The sequence below is a fragment of the Notolabrus celidotus genome, chromosome 11 (genome assembly GCF_009762535.1).
Source record: "Notolabrus celidotus isolate fNotCel1 chromosome 11, fNotCel1.pri, whole genome shotgun sequence".
Taxonomy (NCBI): Eukaryota; Metazoa; Chordata; class Actinopteri; order Labriformes; family Labridae; genus Notolabrus; species Notolabrus celidotus.
The window spans coordinates 19,572,539-19,591,210 of NC_048282.1; the positions used below are offsets into that span (position 1 = coordinate 19,572,539).

An 18,672-nucleotide genomic window follows, 5' to 3' on the forward strand; every position below is an offset into this window, starting at 1 on the left:
GTAGGGAAAAAATCCAGGATAATAGTGGATGGACATTACAGCCTCCAACTTTTGCGCTTTATTTGCCTCAAATCTGTGCGCCGCGGATGTCACATATGGCCACGAATAAGGTGAAGGGGAACTTTTATTGCACCAGCCACTTCCTCCTCTTTGTTCTTGTCTCTTTTATGGGCTATTCAGGATCCCAAACAACACACCAAACAGTGTTGCACGTTTAGTGTGCAAGTATTCACCCTACTGAGGAAATCAATGAGGTGGACCAATAGGCTGCTGTGGCTACGTTTGAACAGACATTTTCAATAACTGTATTGATTCTTTTATTGGGATCTATTATGGCCTGTTGCGAAATGCCAGATTAATGTGGGTGATATTGTTCTAAATGAATGTGAGGAGTTTTGCTTTTAAACGCTAAAAAGTGCAATTATTTTTTCTAAATAGGTGCTGTAGGGATTAAAATGCGATTTCATCAACTGGTCAAAAAGTACATAATTGTTTTATTTAATAGAAAAACGATGTGTTGAGTGGTCGGTTTTCTATAAATAATTTGGACTCTTTCGCCTCGCCCAGACACGCTCTTGAACTGTAAGATTTTTGCAGAACACATCTAAAGTAATTTCCAACCCCGTCATTTTCTGCTGAGATAATTATCGGTTCCTCTCCCCTCTGTGTGTGTCAGAGGAATGTCGAAGAATGATCAGAACATGGCAGAAGAAAGGCTTAGTATGAACATTCAAAAGCATTTTTTAAAAAAACTGCATTTCATCAGCTCTAACTTTCGGCGTAAAATTAAAACGCATACTTTTGATGCTATGAGTTAAAGAGACTGTACCTGAGAGTAGCAGCTCATAGTGAACACCGGGCTCAGCTGGCCTGTGGAGGATTTTTGTCTCTCGTGTTGGACAGTCGCAAAACTGGTTGTGTTTTCAGAAAAAGGGTCAGAAATTGTCTTCTCAGACGCAGATCTTTGCTACACTCTGTGCAGAAGCTTGCATGTGTGCTGCTCGTTTCGCAGGGCTTTGCTGCTGTAGCTGCTGCAGAGATAGTTGTTGGTGAGCTGGGGAACGTCACTTGTTTTATTGCCCTCACAGAAGAGAGACCATAAACGCATTCTTAACCACCTACACCCTCCCCCAGTTCACTGCAAATGCATGGAAAATGCTCACACGCCGGATAATTCATACACAATGGAAACATTAACAGTATGTTGTAAACTCTGTGAGATAAACGAAAAAAGGCAAATATTAATTTTAGTTTGTATACCATGGCGCTGCTTCCTGTGGGATGACAGCATAGGGATGTTGTGGAAAACCTCTGCAGTGGTATGGTTAAATTAAAACTGATTTCTGAAGCACACACACACATACACATACACACGCACGCACACACACACACACACACACACACACACACACACACACACACACACACACACACACACACACACACACACACACACACACACACAATTATACACACACATTCACATGCAATCACTCACACAAAACCACAAGAACTCACAGGAATTTTGCTGTGCTTTGTATCTGATGAATGACTTCATACTTAATATGTTGATTTCACTCTTTAAAAACCCTCTAAAGTTCTATTCGTGTGTGTTATAATGCAAATAGTCCGCTCTGCTATGACTGTGATCCCTGTACTGAATGACATTGCCCCATTTTTCATCCTCACTTCCCTCACCAAACACCACATTTTGTAAAACTTCAAGTCAAAAAAGCCTCATCCATCCAGGCTGCACAGACAGTGTGCCACTCCAACTCCACGTCGTGTTTATCGGCATTTAGCACTAATGTTCAAGCTCTGAGCTAAAAGCTACACTTTCTCTTCAACTCCTGCCTCTCAATTGGTGGAGACCGGTCAGCTGACGTTGTCATATTGTCTCTCACCGAGCCAAGCCTCGGCTATAACACTCGCGTTTGTGCGTCTTAACCGGAGATTGGAAATTAATAATATTGAATCCTCAAAGTAGCCCACGTCCAGTTAGAGGCAGAAAGTGGAGAGAGAAAAAAGAAGAGCTTGGAGAAAGGTGTGGTTGGTTGACACAGACGGGAAGGAGATTTACTGAGAAGGAGATTGAAAAGAGAGCGATAAAGAAGTGGGGAGAGTTTGGTGAGAGGGTTACAAGCAAGGTATGAATTCTTATTTCGCAAACCCGTCGCTCTCGTGCCATTTATCCGGTGGTCAAGATGTTTTGCCTAACGTCCCCCTGAACTCCACCACCTATGACACAGTCAGACATTTTTCGTCGTACGGTGCCGCTGTGACCCAGAATCGGATATATGCACCTTTCTACTCCCCTCAAGACAATGTCGTCTTTGGCTCTGGCAGGGCACAGTACGAGTATGGATCAAACGTGTTTCTTCAGGACAAGGATGTGCTGCCCAGCTGCAGACAAACTAACATGGGACTCAATACACAAAGCCACATTGCTCAAGAGTACAGTTTGGATCAAGGAAGAGCAGGAGCGCAGGAGCAGAAAAGCAACATCCCGATCTACCCGTGGATGCAGCGCATGAACTCACACGGCGGTGAGTTTTACTACGACAAATAAATTAAGGAAATGGGCCACTTTTACGATATGTCTTACCAAGAGAGTAAGTTACTTTTTATGGCCCCATAAAACATTACTGTATCCCCTCGACCTGTAGATGGGCCTTTGCATGTGCAAACAAACAGCTTTCATTTTAGGTAAGATTTAGGAGCCATGTAGAGGCACGTGAGGAAGAGAGCATGCATTATTATGCTTTTATTATTTAAGATAATAAAGTAAAGATGGCCCTGGGGATACTCTTACAGATCAATTTATTTATTCTTCTGCATGAATTTAGATTATGAGGGGAAACTTGTGCTTAACTGCCTCAAAGTATATTTTTAAAGCACAGACAGAGACATGCTTATCCTAATGTCAAATCAGACTTCGCCTTACAAATGATTAAATTAGTTCTTCCACTTTGTATCGCAGCAGGAGTGGGCTACGGGACAGACAGGCGCAGAGGACGTCAGATCTACTCTCGCTACCAAACACTCGAGCTGGAGAAGGAGTTTCACTTCAACCGCTACCTGACCAGGCGCAGACGCATCGAAATCGCCAATGCGCTTTGTTTAACGGAGCGCCAGATCAAAATCTGGTTTCAGAACCGGCGCATGAAATGGAAGAAAGAGAGCAACCTGACCTCCACGGTGACTGGAAGTGAACAAACAGGAGCCTCTCCGGAGGAGGAAGCACGCAGTGGCGCAGCGGAAGAAGAGAAGGATGAGGACAAGAAGAAAGAATAGTAAAAAAAGAAGAAGCACCATTAAAACCCAACATAACTACCTAAAAAAATCTACATGGACTTGAGAGCGACTTCACTGCATGATGGCTACCCCGCAGCTCTCCCACTTATACACCATGTTGACCACAGGAGTGTTGAGCCTCAGAAATCCAAATTATTTCAGCCACAGTTTGGCCCCCTGTGACATGTGGAGCGCTCATATTTTTCACATTATTTTCCTGCAATGTCACTTGTATTGTGAAAATAATAAAGAAGTATTAATTTCTACGTTATTCCCATGCCAGTAAAAATCTGTGTATACATCCCCCACACCCTATCCATCACTGTGAACTCTTTGATCACCTCTCAGATAACAGTGTTGGTCAGACCTAGCTCAGTATTGTACACGCACATTCCACGGAAGGACCGGACACTTTATTTGATCACCGTATAATCCAGTACTTGAATAATGCGCCGAAAAGTGTCCTGCTGCATAAATATGAAAGTTGCACGGATATAGACTACACTCCACACACACACACACACACACACACACACACACACACACACACACACACACACACACACACACACACACACACACACACACACACACACATATACATACATACATACATACATACATACATACATACATAAACACACAACTGAAATGCCTGTAAATAATCAAAGTAACAGTATATTATGTCAACCCTGTGAGGACTTATGTGCATTTAGCCGCTTTAATAGACGCAGCATAACATAAAAACTTCGCTTTTAGCCCCTCTCTTTTATTTGGTCGTTTGACACAATATCCCTGTGAGATAGATTTGTACACTTGTAATTCTTCACTTTTGTTTGGGAATTCATGTTTTGTCATAAATGTGTATCATGGAATAAAATATTTGTAAAACTTTCACCATGGACTTGTGTTTTTGGGAGCCACTTCACTTTTAGAAAAGAGTTACATAGGCGCAAAGGGGCAGTTTAATATAAAATACGCACCAACTCTGTGCGTAAAAGAAGGCTTTTTGTTAAGTTTCTGAATATGTCATGAACTTTACAGTCAGTGGAGATAAAGGGTAAACACATAGGTTAGTTTGATGATTTTCAAGCAATTTTTTGACTATATACAAAATTTCCGACTATCTAATCGTAGTGTTATGTACGCGGGAATGAGCAATTATATCCAATATCAAGTTATACACTATAACATTCCCGTACCGCTTGATACAACTTTAGCGTCCATGTGCGTAAAAATGAGTCCAAGCGTAAAAATGTTTAGCCAAGGGGGGGACATCTAACAGTATTATTATTATTATTATTATTATTATTATTATTATTATTATTATTATATCATTGGAATATGTGTGTATTGGTGGACTCGCGTTGTGTCAGGGAGCTCTGGGCGCTCGTGACCGTCCTGCTCCATACCAGACACCAGATGACGCTCTTGTCTTACTGTCCTGCCCTTTTTTCGCGCTAAACATCCCTGCCTGGTCCTCAACAACCAACAGCTCAAAGTTTACCGGACACGTTTCTCCTATTCATCAATATCCCCATTGAGTATCAAAGCCAATTTATGACTGGCCAACATGCGCACGTGATCCCATACAAATACCCCATATTTGGGCAGCGCACGTCGGATCAAGAATTAAAAAAAAGATACCAAAGCCTACTCCACCTATAAATCCTGGATTATTTTTATAGTGCAGACAGCTGTGAATTTTCCAAAAGCGGCTACAAAGAAAAGCAATGATCAACAAAAACACGGAAATAAGATCAACATCCATCCCGCAGCCCTCTCTAGTTTGAAAAGAAACTAGTTAACATGAGCTCTTATGTTGACAGCTGCAATCTCAGGCAAACAAGCGAGACAACTTCTCCTAACACTATGTTTAGTTTCGATGTGTCTGGGCGCACGTCCAGCCGCTATGAGGGTGTTAATGTGAGCGGGATATTCACTTGTCCCGTCCCCACGACCTCTGCTGAACGGGAGGAGATGAAAACTAGCTTGCGTGGCAGTGCGGATACTCCTCTCCCGGCAGGACCACAGATAACCATGGTCTCCAGCAGCTCGTCCGTGGACGACGCAGGCGGGCTCAGCTACGGCAGCAGCACTCTGCTAGGACTAGGGGCGGATAGAGACCCGGAGAGGAGCGCGAAATCCGGCGGCAACAAGAGCCAAGCGAGCGAGAGAAACGCGGAGAAGACGCAGGCGGTGGAAAGAACCACAAAAGTGAGCCAGCGGCAGGACAGTGAGCAGCGGCCACAGATTTATCCATGGATGACAAAACTGCACATGAGCCACGGTAAAGTTTGCCTATTTCCTAAAGTGAGACTGAAAATGCTTTCCCTTATTCACTCTTTACGCTGCAACACTTCTTTTCGCCCGTTCCACTTTCCCCTCTTGAGTTTTATAGGCCAAACGCAGGAAATAATAAAAACTCGCGGTCATAAATTTTATGACAAAGGCATCCATTGCTCGTAAACCTGCTCTGTTACGGTGAAGAGGTGATCTGCGGGGTGATTTATGGTGCTATAATTGGATAAGAGAACTAAACTGTGATAAAACTATGAAATAATATTTACAAATTCCCCTCCAAGAATTAGTTTGTGCCTTCTTTCTTTTTACAACCTTATTAGAGCATCATGTTTTTACATGATCACACTGCATGTGTGGGAGAAGCTTTAGCCTTAAATTGAACTCTGGGAAACACCAATGCCCTGACCCATTCATGAACTTTTCACCTCTAAAACATTTCAATAGGCGTGTTCTTTCTCCCTGCCTCCAGACACCACTGGTTGACTGTTTGGGCTGCAGATGGACATAGAGCACATTTGCTGCAAAAAAAGAGAAGCTAACTCTGTGTTGTGTGACTCCATGTGTAAACTTGCAGGAGCACGCAGCTGTGCTGTTAAAAATATTTCAGTCCAAAAGAGAAGGCCTGTTGCTTTACTTAACACGTCTGAGCACGAGTGTGTCTATAAATATGAAAATATATCTGTAAACATGTCTGGAAAACATCAGGTTTCCTCTTTAGATCTCGAGATTGTACACATCTGTTTATCCTCCTGTGTTATTTACCTCGTGCAGCCGATAATAGGCCGAGGCCAGTGTTTACAAGGAGGCCAGTTATCCCGTTTTTAAAAAGATCCTACTAAAAAATGCAGTTCCTAAATGTGAAAGAGTGGTGTATATTTGTCATATTGTATCGCGAAAAGGTTATGAAATATTTCTCCTTTTATTCTGGGTTTATTTATTGGATCTAGCTAACCATACTTATCAGCCTGACATAAATTTGTATTCCTCATACCCACAGTAAGTTAAACAAGGTTAAATTGGGTTACATAAAGGTATTTGATCCTTTAAATCAGGGTAGAAGTTGGCTTAAATAAATTGAAGCTGCTTGTATTTCTTCTTTGTGGATACAGCGGAGCTTTTTAAAGGTAGTTATAATAATACTAATAACAATAATAATAATATACTATGACTTTATTCATTTACCGCTTTAATGCTCCTGAAAGCTAACTGATTTTAATACTGCTTCAGAATCGGAGGGTAAGCGCTCCAGGACCAGCTACACCCGCTACCAGACTCTGGAGCTGGAGAAAGAGTTTCACTTCAACCGCTACCTGAGCCGCCGCAGGCGCGTGGAGATAGCGCATACCCTATGTCTGAACGAGAGACAGATCAAGATTTGGTTCCAGAACAGACGGATGAAGTGGAAGAAGGACTCAAAGATCAAAGTGAAGGAATAAAAAGACGAGAAAAGACGTGTAGCAGTGAGCACATATTGTCAGCCCCACACTGCTGCTGCTGCTGCTGCTGCACCACAGTGCTGGAGCGGCGCGTGACCTCCGGATGAACTGCAAGGAGCAATGACATCATGACACCGCTCTGTGTGCTTCATCACCAATTATGTGTCACTTGCTGCAGTTTGGAACCTAATGTATTGAATATCACTCACTTTGATCAATCGGTTTACATTTCTAAATTAATTTGCTGCCCATGCGATGATAACCTCACTTTGCTGCACGGAGGGGACACGAGGCTGAGGGGGAGCTGCTGGGTCCTTCATGCTGCAAGGCGCAATGCTCTGCAGTGCACTGAGAGGCTGCACAACCATACTAATAATCTGCGTTTTAATTAGGGTAAAAGTAGAGGAGGTTGGGTGATAGACGACTCTTGATCATCATGTAAGAGAACGTATATGGTCAAAGGCGCAACAAACTACGCAGAAATCTCCAGACTGCTTTGGAAATCATATTATCAAACAGTTTTCCTGCAGTATAAACTACCTTTTGTTCTTTGTTCTGTTTGTTATGTTGCAGTGCAAACATAAAGTTAGAATGTGTGATGTGTTCAGTGAGTTCATGTTTTTGACTGGAGTTATGTCCATGTTGTGTATTTTCTTTGTGAATCCAAATCAGTGTAATGCAGCGACTGTGTGTGATAATATTGTGATGTGCAATGAAGCCATTTCTGTACACTCTGTAAACTTAAGGTGCCTGGTTTAAAACAAGGCCCAGAATAAATGATAGATGGCTTAATTGTTGATTGTAACGAATAAAATGTCACCATGGAAAACACTATATTATATTCCTCATATTTGATGTATCAAATGAAAGTAGAAATTTAGTTTTAAAAAGCTTATTTTTTCCTTTATCATTCCTGTCCTTTTACCTTCATCCTTCCTTTTCCCACTGATGACGTTTTTTAGTCAGCTTCTGAATCCTCTGAATTTCCCTGACAGACAAACGCGCTCAGAAGTTTAATGCCCTCATAAAACTTTATTGCCCCTCTTCCAGCTCTCCACCACAGGCACACTCCGTTTCCTGTTTAGTCAGGGAAGGAAGAGACTCTCTAACTAGCCTGAGATAACACTCACCCACAACACAACATGGATGCAAAACTTTGGTTTCCTGTGGCCGCAGACGGACGCGCCACGCACCGCAGTTTAGGCCATATGGCACCTTCATGATATGGCCCTGCTCTTTAATCCTAGCATCATTACGCCGCAGTTAAAACAACACTAGAGGACATAAAACCAGGCGGATTGCTTTTGTAGAAGTAGTAGCAGTATTCTGCGGGTTAGGTCAAGGTTAGGAGGTAAATTCTGTCTATCTCTATCACTACTCAAAGAAAATGAAAATACACTCACCTCTCAAACTAAGAGCTTCCTATTCAACTTCCTGGACGGTTTTGAGAACCGGTCAGTGCAGCGTCCACTTTCTCTGCGCTCTGCTAGGCCTAACCTATACATGGACAATGCATTCAATCCCCTTTTTCTATGTCTTTCTTTTAGGGTATTTTAAAGTTTACAAGGTTACATATGCCAATTGCCCCAAGCAGGGCCTGTGAATGGTGCATAGGGAACACGTGGTGTCATTTAAGTGGGTTTTATGGCCTGGAAGAGCTGACAAACCTTCGATATATACACATCATATATAATCTTAACTGTCCGGAATCGCAGCTGCCGGCTTCCCCTTATCTGAGGGAGAAAGGGCTTTGTGGCAGTGAGGATGCAGTACCTTTCTCCGGACTGTGTGTGAGAGGCGGCTGCTGCGGAGAGCTGCACGCTGCAGTAAGTTCATTTTAACTTTGACTACAGGCCTGCGACTGTGCCGTTATTTCACTGGGGGTAAATATAGTCAGTGTTTAGGATTAGTGTGACTTTGGATGCATGGTTGTTTATTTAATACCTCAAAATCATTTAAATTGATGGTTAATAATCGTTTGATGGTGACAGAACAGCGTTTTTGGAGTAGCCGATGTGTGATAATTTGAAGGACATTTGGTGTTGCGCATTTAGACTGATAGAGACGTGATTGTACCAAAATTTGTCTCATAATTTTTGGGGGATATTTTCAGAATTATATTTCCCCAGCATCAGCTTTATATTTGCAGTATTTGATTTTAGAAAACACAAGGAATGTTTTAATGCCTGATTAAGTTTTGCAGTTCAGTGGCAGTTCGTGTTGTTCAACAGTTTGTTTAGCACGCTGGTCCTGTCAGCAAGAGGAGAGCAAAATGTATGAGAGAAAATTAAAAGTCAGCCAGAACTATCAAAAATCATCTGGCATCCAGCTTCATCCTCTACCCACCCTCTTTTTCTAAATCATATATAGTTACTCTCCTTCAAGCAAACACCTGCTTTGTTTAATTTTATTTGATTGAATTCATCGCGCAGTTTAATGGCACAGAAAGAAAACGTGTTAAAAATAAATATGTGACTTTTGTTTTCTGGCGTGCTATACTTTTCTCTTAAAGGTCAAAGCCTGGTTAGCATCCTCCTCGTCGCTTTGTGTGTGCCCCTTGTTTCAGGGTCATGTCTGGGCCAGGAGACATGTTTAATTCAAGACTAGTTTGCAGAATGCTAATTATTACATCGTTAGCCTTTGATAAAACATAGAGCTGGGGGTATTGGTGCTGTATGTTAACAAAAAAGTATCTTTCATGCACAACAAAGGAATATTTGTGTTTTACTCCTTATTTTCTTTTAAACTTGCCCTTGTGCATATATATCTGAATTGATCAGTTTGGAGACTGATGAGGCGATCTGATCTTGTAGTTCGATAGTTCTCTATAGGGCACATAATTTAATTGCTCATAAGTCTTAGAAAGCAGTTCATCCAAGAAATACCGTTGTGTGCTTTAATCAATGTGTGGAGCTGCAAATGGCTTATTTTGATATTAAGTCCGCGTGTGTGTGTGTGTGTGTGTGTGTGTGTGTGTGTGTGTGTGTGTGTGTGTGTGTGTGTGTGTTTGAGCGCAGCTCAGCTCTCAGTGAGAGAGAGAGAGAGATGTGCAGAGTGTGTTTGTGCCGACTATGATGCTGCCTTAACTGGAATAATACACCTTCATATGCGTCACACTGTGTGATGTCTCTGTTGTGTTGTTTTGGAAGAATCAGGTTTACTTATTTAGTTTTTCAGCTTTCTAATCAGGTGTGCAGAATGATCAGTTATGCACTTCCAATGGGGGGCGCTGTGTAACATGCTGCTGTGTGGCTGATGATACACTGTTGTGGCAACGTGTCCACGGGAAGGCTCTTTTTGTCCAAAGGTTCTGTTTCGTTTTACTCCAAATTTTATGAAGTAATTCTGACATATTTGCCTCAACAACTAGAGGTGATATTTCATCAGCAACTTTTAAATATAACCATAAAACTGCCCATAATGGATGAAAATATTACCCTCCAAAAACATTATAAAATACGTTATTTTTTGCTGTAAATTATCAACACATTTGATGCGTAAAATCACAGATTTTAAAGGGTTCAAGAACGTTCTAACCATCGAAATTGCTTAGTGTTTATGTCCCTTCCCTTCTTTAATTTTGAAAGGGATTTTAAATCAAAGATTAATGTGACTCAAAGAAAACACACACTCACTGAAACTAGAGTAATACCAGCAGAGTAAAAGTGAAACAGTGTAAACATCCGTTTTCTCCTCCTTGTTCTGTGCTCTCGTGTTCCTTTCTCTGACCTGTGGAGATGACACTGTCATCATTCACACACAGGGGTCATTTCCGGGTGAGCACAGACTTCCCTCTTTGTCTGACTCCAAATAAGAACCATAAACTCTCATTACACCGTTTTCCCAACTCACTGCGAATGTATTTACAATGTGCAGACAAAGTCGTGATTCTTTTATTGACTGTGCCATAATTCAGCCGCGATGAAGTCCAGGGATTTCTATTTTTAGAACATTTACCCAAGAAAAAAACAAAACGCCTGTACATTTAGATTATTACTGTCTGAAAATGACCCGTCCTGGATTGTCTGTCCTCGGTCCTCTTCTGCTGGATCCACGTTAGAGAATTTCTGGGCCAGACTTCCTCCAATTAAGCTGAAAACAGAAGAGATGAAATGCAGATGGACATAATGAAGGATTATTTAATTAAAATAATCTCAGAAATATATCAGAACGGTTACTTTCTCAGAACAACTCAGAGGTTTACTCCAGGGTGAGCTTCGAAATAAACAAGAAGGCCTGTTGCTTTTTGAGCACGTGACGTAAATCGTTGTCATATTTTCATTTGATTCATTTTTATTTGTGTTAGTTTTTCTTTCATGGTGGCAATTTTAAATGAAGCATAAACGAAATTTAACCAACAAGTAATGCATCTATTCATTAAAATGTTAATACGCCTGACTGTTTTTTTCCCTTCAAAATAAAGGCTCAATTATTTTGGTAAATGTCCTGGAGGTTAAATATTTGATCGATTAAATGTATTTAAGGATTTTTTGAATGCTGGAATTTTCCTGGAATATATTGCCAAGTTTCGATTGCCAAGAAGTCTCATCTTAACTCAAAGAGTACTCCTGAATTAATTTTCGTCTTTTCTTTTTTGCAGACTGTTCATCGGGTCAAAAGGAGTGGCACCGTGGATGTCTCAGTAAGTGTTACCCATCGGCCCTCGCCTCTGCACCTGGCTTCAGTCAGGAGCTGTGACACTTAATGCAGCTTGTTATTTTGCTGCTGGCAAACAGCTGGCTGCTTTGACATCACGGCTGTGATTCCTGTAATATTAACGAGTTTATTCAGGGTGTATGGGGTTTGTGTAAAGACAATTATTGTTGTTTCTTCCATATAGATAGTTTATTATTTCTAACATTAACTGCACAAACAAAAAATTAACTGTAATTACAATCCTCCTGCAGTCCACTTCGTGTCTAGTTAATATCTAGAAGAGTTGCACTCTTGTTGCACAGGTGAGCTGGATTCACCCCTGCAGTAATGAAGCACAGCATTTCTGTAATGAGCTGCAAAACAAACAATGGTTTCTGTGGGGCATCCAGTATTTAAAAGCACCTCTGCTCCCCTGGTTGCTGCTTTTACAGGCTCTTCATACCCAACTGGTCTCCAGTCTGTCTGCACTTCATTAAAACTTTTTATTTTAACTGGACGCTCCAGTTTAACGTTATTGCACCTGGGGAGGGTGCACGTGCGAAGGCTATTAGGTTAAGGGTTTGATTAAACGCGCATCGTAACAATTTTCATCAGGGAGTGGGGAATATTGCTGCTCATGCTGCATCCAGGTCAGCTGCTGCTGGGCCACCAAATTAAAAAAACAGACACAACAACAAGGTCCTCTACATACTTCTGCACAGATTTATTCTGTTTACATATGTACATGTGTGAACACGCTTGTACCTCTGTTATTTTGCAGAGGGGGGAAAAAAGAGGAAGCTTTACAATTCCTCAAATGAACAAATGAAACATCAAATTAGTCCGCCCGAGGGCCTCATTTTTTGTACTTCTACATTATAACTAGTTATTGAACTAGGTGCACGATCTGAGAGCCATTTGTGGGGAGAAGGAATTCATTGCTGTCTCTCCATCAATAATCCTTGGCAGTGAACTATTGGAAGCAGTCAAACGCGAGGGGTGAAACGCGGGTCAGGCTGTCTAACTAATATTAAAATGCGTCCGCCAGAGAGAGGGGAGTGTGGTGTGCATGCTGCTCGGGTGCACAGCAAACAGCATGTACTGAGATGAGGATATGACAAAGCCAAATAAACATGAGTGGGATGTTTTGGAAATGTTACCATCTTAGTTGCTTTGTACTCTAGTTTGAAAAAAAATCTATTGGATTGATAATCAGAACGCGTGCGGAGAAATATCTGGATTGAGATGTTTTTTGACGGTGTCTGAAGCCCCTTGTGCATTTCCACTGTAATCAATTCCATTGATTCACAATCCGAGCATGTTTGCTGTTTTTAATAACCCCCGAACAGGCCACATGTCTGATATTGCATTTTTCATCCCAGGCTTTTCTCATTAGCTCTCCGAGTGGCAGGAAGCAGGGTTACCGAGCGGTCAGTATGGTAATAGCAAGCACAAGAAATGGTTGGGAACAATAGAAACTTATTTTTCATCTGTGCTGTCACGCCGTCCCTTTGTATGCGCCGTGTTTGTGACTGAATATTCATATAGGAGCTACCTCAAAGGCGGAGGGTGAATGTCGAAAAGAGGGAGCCTCTTGTCCTTTACGCACGACGTCTTTGTGTGCGTGTATGCGACTGTGGGACAGCATATATGTGTAGTCGATTCTCTTGGTAGAACATTTGTTAGAGTAGTATTTCCTGTATTTTCTAATTTCCAAAGAGCTTATTTTACCCTGATTGGGAGTCCCAGCTCGTGCTTTGTTTCTGCCTTTTCGCTGTAAATGCATGCCAGTCTAATTCAGACGTGATAACCTACTTGCACAAAGAGCTCCCCTTTACAGCTTCTAACCTAAAACTCATTAGTTGTCTATATGTACCCTGTAGAACCGAATTTGTGTGAAGTCCAAACAGTCGCAAATACGTCTCTACAGGAATACATGGGCAACTGAAATACCACGCCAAGAGCCAATGGATTCTTCTGCCTCTTCTGCCCCCACTCTCTTCCTCTCTGGCTTTCTTCTTGCTTCTGCATATCCCAGCATCAGTGATAAACATACACATCCAGGCACAAGCAATGCAATAACATTGTCACAAAGTGTATTCGCAGCGCAGACAGTGGTATTTTGTACAAGCAGGTTAGGCCACAGAGAGTAAAGCCATGTGTGCAGAGTGGAGGCTACTACTGTGTCAGAGCCTGTAAAACACATTAGGAACCAGGGGTCGTTTAAAAGTGACTGATTTACGGCTTTTATTACTCTATAAAACGCCTCTAACATCCTCGCGAGGGCTAATAGAAATGTCGCGCGCATTCTGTACAAACAGGAGAGCCAGAAATGCCATTCCACGTCACTTTTAGCAATATTATGTAATTTTTTTCAGAGGAAATAGATGCACATGATAACACTGGATCTGCTGCATTTGACCAATAGATTTGCTTCTTTGCTACTTCTGTCAGGTGTAAGTGGGACCTCGTACAGTTTATTATTGTAACCATTGTTGTTGTAATTACTCATTATTTTCAATTGTTTTTGTACTTCCAATAACCCATAAGTATCCCAACACAAAAAATAACATGAATTAAATCTGGATGTTGTATCCAAACTGATAAGCTATTATTGAGATTCCCTCTGTGTCTGACTGCAGCTAAGTGTGGAATGGGAAGTGGAAGCCAACAGCAGCACATGACAAGTTTATACAGCCTGGCAGGATCAGTTTACAGAGGGATAGCAGACCTCCAGTAATATGGCTGATGCTGGGTTCTTCTGCCATGATAAGTATTATACATTTGGAGGTGTTGTTTCCATCTGGCAGCATGACTGAAATTTTATTTTCTATTTGTTTGTATATTCAGAACCTGAAAGGCTAGTTTAAAGGAAAATATTTGTGTAAATTGGCAACATTTGTTTCCATACAGAAATGGTAAAGTATTCTTTCTCCCTTTCAGCATTCTTCCTTGCATTTGTGTTGTAAATTATCCTTGCACAGATTCATTGGACTGCAATGTGACATGAGCTGTGGGTCACATGCTCTTATTTAGGCCTTAACAAGGGTCATAACTGGTCTTGCAAGTAAAAGTAAAATAGTAAATAGTAAAATATAAGGACTTCAGTGTTGTAGCAGCAGACAACCAAGAGTAGATGCAGAGATCACAGATGAGCCAGAGAAAGAATATATGTTTTTTTCCATTTCAGAATCAGAATCAGAATCAGAAATACTTTATTTATCCTGGGGGGAAATTCAGCCATCAAAGTTGCTCCTACACACAATAAGTAAGAATATCAAATAATGTAATAGTTAAATTTAAAGAGTAAGGCACCTGTACCTGATATGATAGACGCAACAGCCTCTGAATATCCTTATATTTCCTCTGGTCTTCAACTACCAAATGTTACTTCAGGCCTGTATAACACCAAGACTCTTGTGAAGTGAGGTTAGTGGATCATGTTGCACTAAGACTCTCTGGTCTGTGCCTCCATAATGATATTGGTACCCTTCTTGTATGTCTGTGCCATCATTATGTTTGTCCCAGTGCTGGCTGGTGTGTGACATCATACTGATGTTTCTCTGCATGGTTATAAGCCACAGTGGGGCTGTTTAAAGCTGGCTGCAGGGCTATGATTGTACTTTGTGATTACTGTGTTGCTTTGGTCCTGAGATATCATAGTTGTAGTGTTTTACACTTTTGTGCTCTGAGACTTGTGGCTGATGCTCATAAAAGTATTTAAATGTTCAAATGGAAAGCTTTCAGTTGTATCCTGTAACATGAGATGTTATTAAAAATCAAAAGCATGTGGCTGAACGTTTGGGCTTTTCTCTTTCATACACGTTAATCTTGTTCTGCAGCACACTTGGATGAACTAAACTTTTTTTTTATTCATAAATGCACATCACATATGCTTTATGAAAAGCAGATTATTGCCTCTGTGACATTCAAACTAGCTTTGAGAATAACAAATTTAAGAATCCTTTATTCAATCTTTACTCTCAACTGTTTTCTTGCAGGCCTAAGCCCTTTAACGAACAACCCATAATTACAAAATAGAGTATAATTTAAAACTGGATAAATATCTTTCTGTGGATTGCAGGCTTTTGTTGAATCAGCCTGACTCTTCCTATCCTCTGTTCTCCATCATTATAGATTATCAGGCCTGTTTTCAAACATCAACCCCACCTCCTGATCATCTCCCCCCTCCGGTCCTCCTCTCTGACATTTAGCTTTACCATAAACCTTTGAAATATCAGTACTGAAGCGCTTTTAGAAATATCATCAAAGCTGCAGCAGCTCTATAACTCTTAAGTGTATTAATGGAGCGTAATGTGTTTCACAGCTGAAGTGTTGTTGCTAAAGACTTCATTAATTAGCAGATAACCTTTCTATAAGGCGTGCAGCCTAACTAAATGATTGCTTTGCTATTGTTGTGCCTTATCCTTGGTGAATCACCTATTGTCCCTTTGAATAATTGAGACTAGTGGATTTTGCCTGTTTTATTTTTTCCTTGGTCAGCAACTAGCTACTAGTTTTGTCCCCAAGATCAATTGCCTTGGTAACACAACCAGAGAGGGAGAGGGGGGAGAGAAGGAGAGAGAGAGTGATAGAGAGAGGAAGATACATAGAGAGAGAGGGAGAGAGATTTGTGCCCACAATGGCGACTGTAGGTATGCTAAATACCTCTGGTTCCTTATCCGGGAACTACCTCTTACCCCGCGATTGGGCCACTGGGTCACGTGGTAAAAGTAACTTTACAGGGCTGCTCGCAAGTAGGAGGGCTTTATGGAGCAGAAAAACGACAAAGCTAGAAAAATTATTTTCCACTCCAGAAATTAATGATCATGAGCTCGTATTTGATGGAGTCTAACTACATTGATCCGAAATTTCCTCCATGCGAGGAATATTCGCAAAATAACTACATCCCCGAGCATAGTCCAGAATATTACAGCCGTGCGAGGGACTCTGGCTACCAGCATCACCACCAGGAGTTATATCCTCCGCGGGCGAGCTACCAAGAGCGCCAGTATAACTGTGCAAGCATCCCTGAACCTGACACGCCACGGGGACATGGAATACCCCAATCTGCGCACCTGCTGACAGGGAAAGGGCAGCCTGCTTCATGTGAAACCCCACAGTTGTCCATGTCCCCCGCCACCCCACCGGCCGCCACCTCCGCCTGCAACCAAGCCACCCCGGAGCATCCTAACAGCACAGCCTCCTCCAAGCAGCCGGTGGTGTACCCGTGGATGAAGAAAATTCACGTCAGCACTGGTAGGCAACTTGTGTGTTTATGTTCCCTGCACTCCTCATGCTCCTCTCTCCCTCTTTTTCCCTCTCTTTATCAGTCCCTCTGACTCCCATCTCGTTGCCAGCCCCTGCTCCGATAGCAGGGAAGCCTTTGAAATGGCACAATTGAGGCGGATTTACGACTCGGCATTGGTAATTACACCCACCATAAATTTTATAGCCGAGGTATACTCAGGGCAGCCGTATCACCATGTGGCTTCTGCTGTTATGTATTGCGCGATGGAGAGAGAGGGGGAGAAATGAATAAGAGAAAAAAATTGAGCTTTGTAATCTTGCATTAATAATTTAGCTGATAGTTGGATGTGAGTGTCCTCTCATTACTCGAAGAAGTTCTTAACTTCCCATTTAAATCCCTCAAACAGCCAAACATTCATATCCAATAAATCTTTGCAGCCATATCTCAGTTGAGGCCATTCTTGTTTACCCCTCCTTTCCTCCCTTCTCTGTCTCTCCACTTCTCCTCTTTCCAGTGAACCCGGGGTACAATGGTGCGGAGCCCAAGCGGTCGAGGACAGCTTACACCAGGCAGCAGGTCTTAGAATTGGAGAAGGAATTCCACTATAACCGATATTTAACTCGGCGGAGGCGCATCGAGATTGCGCACACCCTGGTTCTCTCCGAGCGACAGATTAAAATCTGGTTTCAAAACCGCAGGATGAAATGGAAAAAGGATCACAGGCTGCCGAACACCAAAGTGAGATCCTCCTCCTCCTCGTCCGGCTCCAACACAGGCTCAGCAGCCGGCGCTGTAGCCGCTGCATCGGCCACTAACACAGGGGCCCCCGACGAACTGACCGGAGCGCAGCATGGCGAGGATATTACCAGGTTATAAACCCACGAGCCAGAAAAAGAACTGGTTATTTATAGAACAATTCTATATTTTGTTTTGGTAGCTATCTTGTGCGGTTTCCTCTAAGTCCAAAGTTATATAAATTGCATGTTATATAGCATGGATTACTGCGAACACCGTTGAATTATTTTTACGTGACACAGGGTTTAATTTATTTGATGCTCAATTAAAATGTTTTTTATTAAAAAATGTTTTGAATGAAGGAACAAAAAAAGTAGAAAAAAATATACATTTTATCAAAATGTTATTGTGGGCCGTTATTTTGCCCTGCTGCCCAATAAGGTGAAATGCACAATCTATTTATTTCAAACAACACTGGAAGGAAATCACTATAATAATAGTTATTTTTGGTATATAAAAAAGCTGGAACACACCATTGATCTTGAACTTGTCTGTTTTGGATTATGTGTGAAATTACCTCGTGTATTTCAGAAAACAGGAGTTTATTTGCAGTTTAGTTTTGTGGTGTTGATGTTGTGTTTTAGACCGTTAAAAAGCAGATTATTGTGAAATGCAATAAACGGAGTGTAGTGTACTTGTGCTAATCATATTGGTCAATAAAACAGTGAGTGTCTACTAGTTTTAAATACGTTTGGTCCAACCTTCATTTTTAGGCAAGATGAGGTCTGCTTTTATTTTTGGCAGTTTGGAGTAAATGACCTTTAAAAAAATGTAAACATGTGTGACTATCTGAACGTTTCATGAGAGGACACAAGAACCACTGTGTTTTCAATCTTTGTAAGTTCTGAAGCTTTTTCTGGCGTCCTTAAATCAGCAATGTGTACAGCCTGTGTGTGTGTGTGTGTGTGTGTGTGTGTGTGTGTGTGTGTGTGTGTGTGTGTGTGTGTGTGTGTGTGT

General features: G+C 41.6%; 3 protein-coding genes across 4 annotated transcripts; all 3 read left to right on the top strand.

Annotated features, from left to right (window-relative positions):
- Positions 1 to 1,869: 1,869 nt before the first annotated feature.
- Positions 1,870 to 3,565, top strand: hoxc6a (homeobox C6a). Of its 2 annotated transcripts, none has more exons than XM_034695218.1 (2): positions 1,870 to 2,546; positions 2,981 to 3,565. In XM_034695218.1, the coding sequence occupies exons 1-2, from the start codon at positions 2,150 to 2,152 to the stop codon at positions 3,292 to 3,294; spliced, it is 711 nt and encodes a 236-aa protein (XP_034551109.1). In that variant the 5' UTR covers positions 1,870 to 2,149; the 3' UTR covers positions 3,295 to 3,565. The 2 variants fall into 2 exon arrangements, with proteins under 2 accessions (XP_034551109.1, XP_034551110.1); XM_034695219.1 differs by having other exon boundaries at positions 2,984 to 3,565.
- Positions 3,566 to 4,904: 1,339 nt separating this feature from the next.
- hoxc5a (homeobox C5a) lies at positions 4,905 to 7,865 on the top strand. The gene is made up of 2 exons (XM_034695220.1): positions 4,905 to 5,584; positions 6,826 to 7,865. Exons 1-2 carry the CDS (start codon positions 5,104 to 5,106, stop codon positions 7,032 to 7,034), a joined length of 690 nt encoding a protein of 229 aa, XP_034551111.1. The 5' UTR covers positions 4,905 to 5,103; the 3' UTR covers positions 7,035 to 7,865.
- Positions 7,866 to 16,193: 8,328 nt separating this feature from the next.
- Positions 16,194 to 18,401, top strand: hoxc4a (homeobox C4a). Its single transcript, XM_034695214.1, has 2 exons — positions 16,194 to 16,928; positions 17,435 to 18,401. The coding sequence occupies exons 1-2, from the start codon at positions 16,493 to 16,495 to the stop codon at positions 17,794 to 17,796; spliced, it is 798 nt and encodes a 265-aa protein (XP_034551105.1). The 5' UTR covers positions 16,194 to 16,492; the 3' UTR covers positions 17,797 to 18,401.
- The last annotated feature ends 271 nt before the right edge of the window (positions 18,402 to 18,672 follow it).

What these genes read in the sequence shown, in the direction of transcription:
- hoxc5a (XM_034695220.1), top strand. Translation starts at nt 5,104, where the DNA reads ATGAGCTCTTATGTTGACAGCTGCAATCTCAGGCAAACAAGCGAGACA. An exon ending in AAAACTGCACATGAGCCACG is followed by an intron (nt 5,585 to 6,825) that starts GTAAAGTTTGCC and finishes ATACTGCTTCAG; the next exon opens with AATCGGAGGGTAAGCGCTCC.
- hoxc6a (XM_034695218.1), top strand. Translation starts at nt 2,150, where the DNA reads ATGAATTCTTATTTCGCAAACCCGTCGCTCTCGTGCCATTTATCCGGT. An exon ending in GCGCATGAACTCACACGGCG is followed by an intron (nt 2,547 to 2,980) that starts GTGAGTTTTACT and finishes TTTGTATCGCAG; the next exon opens with CAGGAGTGGGCTACGGGACA.
- hoxc4a (XM_034695214.1), top strand. Translation starts at nt 16,493, where the DNA reads ATGATCATGAGCTCGTATTTGATGGAGTCTAACTACATTGATCCGAAA. An exon ending in GAAAATTCACGTCAGCACTG is followed by an intron (nt 16,929 to 17,434) that starts GTAGGCAACTTG and finishes TCCTCTTTCCAG; the next exon opens with TGAACCCGGGGTACAATGGT.